The 7,042-nt window shown below is 49.4% G+C and overlaps 1 protein-coding gene across 2 annotated transcripts; it reads left to right on the top strand.

Annotated features, from left to right (window-relative positions):
- Window positions 1–348: 348 nt before the first annotated feature.
- Window positions 349–6,840, top strand: LOC139588110 (retinoic acid-induced protein 3-like). Of its 2 annotated transcripts, none has more exons than XR_011678562.1 (4): window positions 349–475; window positions 2,873–3,891; window positions 4,802–4,845; window positions 5,523–5,593. XR_011678562.1 is itself a non-coding variant. In XM_071423106.1 (4 exons), exons 2-4 carry the CDS (start codon window positions 2,904–2,906, stop codon window positions 5,613–5,615), a joined length of 1,062 nt encoding a protein of 353 aa, XP_071279207.1. In that variant the 5' UTR covers window positions 349–475; window positions 2,873–2,903; the 3' UTR covers window positions 5,616–6,840. The 2 variants fall into 2 exon arrangements, 1 of the variants encoding a protein (XP_071279207.1); XM_071423106.1 differs by having other exon boundaries at window positions 2,873–3,828; window positions 5,523–6,840.
- Window positions 6,841–7,042: the final 202 nt, after the last annotated feature.

Here is a 7,042-nt window from a genome sequence, read left to right as displayed (position 1 = left end):
TGCTTTGCCAGCAGTTTATCGGGCGGGCAAGCAGGCAAAGACACGAAAGGCTGGGAGCAGGGAGGGGACGCACTGCTATTCATAGTGGCGGTCCCCACCCACGGGTGCCAGGAGCCAGACAGGGGAGCACCTTATCAGGGGCCTGGCCGAGCGGCACTCGGCGCTGTCCCAGCGCTCCATCCCCACCCGGCGCAGGGGTGAGTGCCCCGCTGACGTCAGGAGGCCTTCATTTCCTGGCACCGAATTTTCCCCGCCGTGTCCTGTGGGAGAGGAGAGGCGAGGCGGTGGAACTGGAATAGGCGTGCTCAGCCCCACCTCCCCAGCCCTCCAGCTGTTAAAGCTCCCGCAGCGGCGGGCGCGGAGCTGCTGCTCGGCCGGGACTGCGGAGCGGAGGTGTCCGGCTCCTGGTGCGCTGGGAAAGTGCCTCTCCTGGACGGAGCCTCCCCGCTGCCTTCTCCAGGCAGGACCCAGAAAGGTAATTCAGGCGATGTGTTACAGGATCCAGGCTGGGCCTGCCTGCTGCAGCTGGGTTGGGATGGCTGTGCGGGACATGGGGTGCCGCAGCGACCTCAGAGTGCCTCCCGGCCGTGACTCTAGGATGGCACCGCCAGCTGGGGCTGGGCAGAGCTCCCGGGACACGACTGGAAATTTGTGGCCGAATGGGTGTATTTTATGTACAAACATCAATGAAAAAGGCGGGTCAAGTTGGAGGGAGAAGACTCCTGCTCTCTCAAGTGAGAGCTGTGATTTGGGGTGTGCTGTATAAGCTACCACAGCACAGGCTTCTTTGCACGGACTGCAGAGCCCCTTGGAATTCCTAGACACTGCTGGAGGTGCTGGATGAGCACCCAGGAGATGGGGTAGATGCTCTTCATGCCTCATCATGCTACGCAGGACATCTACCCTGGAAAAAAAGAGAAGGCAGTAAAAATGGTTGCAAGTGGCCCAGTTCTCCAAGTCAGGAAGGTTATTTCCATCCCATTTGTTCCTCTGGCTGTGGCTCTTGCAGTCAGCACTGCAGGACCCAAAGCTATGGGTGTGCTCCATGCTGTCATCAGGTCACTCACGCTGGTTCTCTGGGCTCTCCACGTGCCTCAATAGCCAGCACCAGTCTGTGAGCAGATAACCTGATCTAATCAACAGTAAATGTCTGTGGATAAAATTTTAAAATTTTCTCTCTAGATTTTCAGACATTTATTACTCAAAATTGTCCAGATAACCCAGCTATCTGTGCAAGAGATCAGAAATCTTCAAAATTTTGTGTACTTTGATTGTGAAAACTCCTTCATGTGTTATCCACTTATTCCATGTTCACCATGGGAGTCCAAAGTTCCTGCATATTTGAATAATTTGCATTTTATTGTAGTCAGCCTTTTGAAGAGCTGCACATCTTTTACGCAGTGAGGTTAGAAGCTGGAAAAAATATTTCTCCAATTCAGTTAGAAGCAGGTCCATTGAAGTATATGTGGGGCTGGGAGTGAGTCAGTGGTATTTTCACCCTTTGTTCATCCCTTGGTTGAATCAACTAACCATTTATTAAAACCACAATCTGCACTCACTAAAATCTGCTGGAAGGGTTTGAGAACCAACTTCATGAGTGCAGTATGTTGTTCTGGAGCAGGGAAATTAAGGCAAATGGCACAGTGAGCGCTAAAGTCTGCATTTTGCAAGGTTGATTTTTTTTTTTTTTTTTCTATTAGAAAGCCTATTTTTCCAGTGTGGGTCACCATTTAGGACTGGTTGCTCTTGTTTCATTGTGATACTGTATCTAAACTCCTCTTTTGATAGATTTTAGAGACTCAAGCCTGAGTGAGGAATTTAGTGTTTCAAAATCAGTACCTGGCCCCTGGGGTCTAAACTCCCTCTGTGCATACATAATGGGCCATGATGTGCCTGCAGCCCCCCCACCCCATGCTGTGGTTTCTGCATATGATTCAAGCTCCCAAGAAAGTAGGGGATTTAATTCCCCTGAACAGCCCACTTAAGCTCTCCTATCCCCTGGGAGACAGGCTTGCTCAGACAGCACTGAAGTCCTTAAGATGAGACAGCAGGAGTGTGTTAGGGACCTTGGCATCGTTGGCTTGTGGACTCCTCAGCAGTGACTTGGTAACTTCTCACACAATGAGCAGCACTGGCTCTGGTGTGTCAGGCCTCTCGTCAGTGCAAGGCAGTGTCTTGGGGAGGAGACTGGTCTTTGAGACATCCTTATTGCTACACTGCTGTGAAGAAGGAGAGATATGAGTTCAGGGCTAGTGGTTGGTGGCCTGTATTTGCTGTTGAATTTGGACTAAGAAGGGCTGTGCTGCAGGCATCCGGATTAGTTATCTGCAAGGTAAAAGGTGTTAAAGTTCCCCCTTCATTCATAATGGTAAACCAAAGCCAAAAGTGCCTCAGAGAATGTAAAAAGGGGAAAATGAATGTAAAAGAGAACAATGAGTTTCCTGTTCTGCATTGTTCATGTCTGAATCTCCCTGGTACAAGGTACTGATGTTGTTTGAACTTGTCAGAGGAGTGTAAATTGCATTATGACTACAGCTGCTCTTGTATCACAGAAATGACAAGGCAGTTCAGTCTGCACTGCAGGGCACCAAGCAAGTGCCCTTTCCAGTACCTCACCTTCTCCCTGCTCCCCACACTCCTAAATGTTGCACAACATCAGGCACAGTGCAGAGGGCATGCAAGGTGAATTGCCTCCTCCTGAGGGGCTTGGCTTGCCTTGGTGGAGAGCCACTGCCAAACCTTGAGGTGACTCTGCTGCCATTGCCCCATGTCCTTAGCACTGTGGTGTCCTTGCCCAGCGAGGTGGGGATGGAGATCTGTCCTGCCTCTCCTTCCCTGCTGTTGACAGCCTGTGCTTTCTCTTTTTCTACAGCTTTGGAGAGGTTGTTCAAGAAGGCAAGAGGATGACAACGTCACCTCCCCCGGGCTGCGGCAGCATCGGTGCCGACTACCACCTGCTCTGTGACACAGAGAAGGCCTGGGGGATTGTCCTGGAGTCGCTGGCTGCAGCAGGCATCCTCATCACCATTTTCCTCATCTGCTCGCTCTTCTTCCTCATCTGCAAAGTGCAAGACAACAGCAAGCGGCACATGATCTCCGTCTATTTTTTCTTTCTTTTAGGCACACTCGGTGTTTTTGGCCTCACTTTTGCCTTCATCATTAAACTCAATGAGAGGACTCGTCCCACTCGCTTCTTCCTGTTTGGGGTCATCTTTGCCCTCTGCTTCTCGTGCCTCCTCACCCATGCCTGCAACCTCAACAAACTAGTGAGAGGAAGAAAGCCCTTCTCCTGGCAGGTGCTGCTGCTCTTCCTTGTTTCCTTTGCCCTGGTACAAGTTGTGATCAGCATCGAGTACTTGGTCACCATGTTTGTAAACCAGAGAGAAGAATTCCTGCAAATGGGTCGGGACAATACCAACAAGGACTTTGTTATGCTTCTGATCTACGTGCTCTTCCTGATGGCTCTGACCTTCTTGGTTTCCATGTTCACATTCTGTGGGCCATATAAAAGCTGGAAGAGGCACGGGGCGCACATCTTTGTCACTGTCCTGTTCTCCATTGCCATTTGGGTGGTGTGGATCACTATGCTCATAAAAGGCAACACGGTTTTAGAAAAATACATGTGGGATGATCCTGTTGTGGCCATTGCTCTGGTGTCCAATGGCTGGATTTTCCTGATAATGTATATTGTCCCCGAAATTTGTTTCCTCACCTCTCCTCTGAAGCTAGAGGACTACCCTCCAGAAAATGACTTCTGCCAACCCAAGTTCATAAAGCAGACAACTGGAGTGGACAACCGTGCCTACACCCAAGATGAAATTGTGCAAGGTATGGTGAAGTGGATGACTCCACTGCCCCCCAGCCCTAAGCACCACTCATGACCTAAAAGAGGTGGGAGAGCTGCAAGAAAAGATTTGAAGATGATAGCTAAATGAGAGGATAGGAAGAAGTTTCAGACTGATGAAACTTTGGAAATGCCCATGAAAATTAATCTCCAGACATGAGGGAAATGAGTGAAGACTAATGCAAAGTAATGTGTAGGAGCAGTGGCTGAGTAGGAGACTTGCTGCATGTCAGGGCTGCAAATGTAACTCATTATGACCCTGCTATGTCTGGGAAGTCCATGTTGAAAATCAGAAGGGTTTTTTTGTCTCTTAGTGATGCATCAGCTCTTCAGGTCTATCTAGGTTATACCTTGGAGGTTATTTACTCCAATTTTGATCAGGTTCCCATATCCATGTAAGAATGTCATCCAAAAAGGAGGCAAAGAGGTCTTTCTTTTCTGTATTAATCTTTTGCCTACTTGGACAAAGCAAAATGTTTCTATCAGTTGAGGTTTCCCAAACCTGTGGGTAGGAGATGTGATTCCTCTGGGTGTGTATTTGCTCCTGGTATCACATTCATCACCTGGACTCAGACCCCCAGGTTTGTGAGAGAATAGCCAAGAAAGGCTGTGCTCTCCCAGGGAATACCCTGAAGGGGGTCTTGTGCATACAAGTGGGAGGGATTTGGCTGGTGGTGGTGACAGTAATTGTGAGGCAATGGGAGGTGTCTAAACTCCAAGGCCACCTGCGTCCTGTTATTTGTAATACCATTCATTCCTGCTTTCAGAAGGAAATATTTAATGTCCTCCACCTACGGATTTTAGCCCATTCCTGCCTGCACGCTTCACAGTTAGACCAGTCTAAAAGGAGCTGCTCATGTAGCCACAGACTCTCTGAGTCTCCCTTGATGTGGTATTTCTGAGCTACTGTGTAATGCTAATGCACTAACTTTCCCCTGCCTTTGTCTTGTGACACAGGAAATGTCAACTACTCCCCGTACGCTTCTCACTTTCAGATGAAGGTAAGTTCCTGCCACTGTCACCCCTTTCACCACATGCAGGCTACTGTTCAGGTGCTGGAAGGAAGGGAAGGAGAAGGGGCAAAGACAGATGGGCCTAGAGCAGGCTCTGTGAAGGCAGGCCTGTGCTTTGCATGGAGCCAAGTGATTCTGTGCCATGTTCATGGAGGTGCCTGTGGCTGGGAGGAAAGAAAGAGCTATGACATGTCCAGGGACATGGGAAGGCAAGAGGGGCCCAATGTAAAGAGGTTATGGTTTTCAGTACTTTAGAATTTGGTACCACATAAGAAGTCCTCTATTCAAGCACAGTTCCTACAGTAGACTGTGCCCTTTCCTAGGAAAGTGTGCTTATTTCCTCAGCCCATGCCCTGAATGTATTCCCATCAGTGCAGATCCAGAGCGGGCAGTCTGCATGTCCATCTGTCCATTCACCAGTCCTCCTTCAGACCACAGCCTAGCCAGGTCTAGAAGCTCACATCATGTTCCCACATGTCCTCTGGTGACCTGTCTCCATCATTAATTTGTTCTGCCAGGATCCTCTTCCACAGCCTTATTGGTCACATTCTCAGGAAACCTTCAGCTCTTGTTTCTCCCTTCCTTCCTTTGTTTTTTTTAATAAGCCTTGTTTTATTACTTCTGTCCAGTTTTCAAAGGTAAAGACTTCTGTGCTTCTTTTTCAGGCCATTGAACCCCAGAACGATTTCTCCATCCCTCGCCCCAAGGCCCGGACAAGCCCATACCATGACTACACTGGTGGGAAGAGCCCCATGTAGCAGCTCCACAGTGAGCAGAGACTGAGTGCCCCTCAGCAGAGGCACAGGGAATGGGCCACATGGTGACAAAGGAGATGATCCTGCAGAAGAGTCAACCCACATGAGCAAAAAAGGAGAGGGATCCTCTTTCCCCCACACAGGCACCTTTGTACCTCCCTGTTATTCTTCAGACACAGCTTTCAGACACAGCCCTGGCCATCCTGTCCCTGCTCACTCTGTCTCCATGGAATGGAGCTTCTCTCTTCTGATGGAGGAGCACTCTGGCCTATTTCCAGCAGGAATGCTAGAGAAGCAGGAAGATCATCAGCTGGGTCTGTGACTGGCTTTGCCCCAGATAGGACCTGCTTTAATCAGCTCATGGGGGTGCCTGCACCCCTCATCTGATGGGAGAAGAGGAAGGAGCAGGAGCATCAGCCCTACACATTCCTTCCTCCTGTATACCCACACAGACATCTCAGGTACTACTGAGGACATCTTTATCTATCCCCTGTTACTTTTGTGCCCACTCCCAGCCCTGCCTGGCTGTCCTCCAGAGATCAGTGAAGAAGAGACAGAGAAAGAAAAAGAATACTCCATTTTTCATCTTCATATTTGCTTCCAGCACCTTCCTTATCATCTAGGAGCCATGCTGGAGCTGGGGAAGAAAACTTAAAGGCATAAAACCATCTACACCAATTTACCCTGACACATGTTCCAGTTCATGTTCTAAAAGCTTCCTTTCCAGCTCTGGCTCCTGCCCATGTGCCTTAGCTGAGCTCCCCAAGGTGCCTGCCCCCTGCAAACTCTGCCTCCCCACCCCAGCCATTCCAGGCTGTGGATCCCCAAAGACAAAGCCTCTCCCATGTGGCTCCTTGCAATACCCTGGTGGGATATAATCCTGTGAGCCCTGGATCTCAGCCTCTTCCTGAGTGTGTCTGTGGCATTTACACAAACATTTCCCAAGCAGCCAGGTTACAGAGGGCAGACACCCTTCTTCCCATGCATGAGTGAGCAAAAGTGTGTGTGTGCATGTGTGTGATGTGTGGACTGCACCCTGGTGATGAGCAATGAGTCTGCAGAGTTGAATCATTCTGTAACCTGCTTTGCATTTGATAAATAGCTTTCCATGGTATTTCATCTGTAACTACAGAGAGCTCTCCAAGTGGGTGTGTGTGGTACACTGGCGTCTGACACAGCTGTATATTTATTTAGTACTTTGTATATGGACTGTTTAATTAATAAAAACCCAAACAGCCTGTCTATGAGAAACTGCTGTTCTTCCTTGGGAATGTGATTCCTGTCATGGCTGGTGGGGTGGCAGCAATAGCTCTCCATGGGTTGGAGTGGGCCAGCTCTGGGAGGTTGCACTTAGGGGAAAATGGCAGAGAGGTGCTGCTTTGAAGCTGTCATTGTGGCCCAAAGATCAGCTGCTTGAGGGTGCAGAAGAA

The sequence above is a fragment of the Agelaius tricolor genome, unplaced genomic scaffold, assembly GCF_023055355.1.
Source record: "Agelaius tricolor isolate 1412-34295 unplaced genomic scaffold, bAgeTri1.0.p SCAF_3, whole genome shotgun sequence".
NCBI lineage: Eukaryota > Metazoa > Chordata > Aves > Passeriformes > Icteridae > Agelaius > Agelaius tricolor.
This window is presented reverse-complemented; position numbering and strand designations above follow the sequence as displayed.

Bases quoted from the DNA above. Each gene is read 5' to 3' on its own strand.
- LOC139588110 (XM_071423106.1), top strand. From the start codon at position 2,904: ATGACAACGTCACCTCCCCCGGGCTGCGGCAGCATCGGTGCCGACTAC. The intron at 3,829-4,801 runs GTATGGTGAAGT...CTTGTGACACAG, and splicing joins CCAAGATGAAATTGTGCAAG to GAAATGTCAACTACTCCCCG. The intron at 4,846-5,522 runs GTAAGTTCCTGC...CTTCTTTTTCAG, and splicing joins CTTCTCACTTTCAGATGAAG to GCCATTGAACCCCAGAACGA.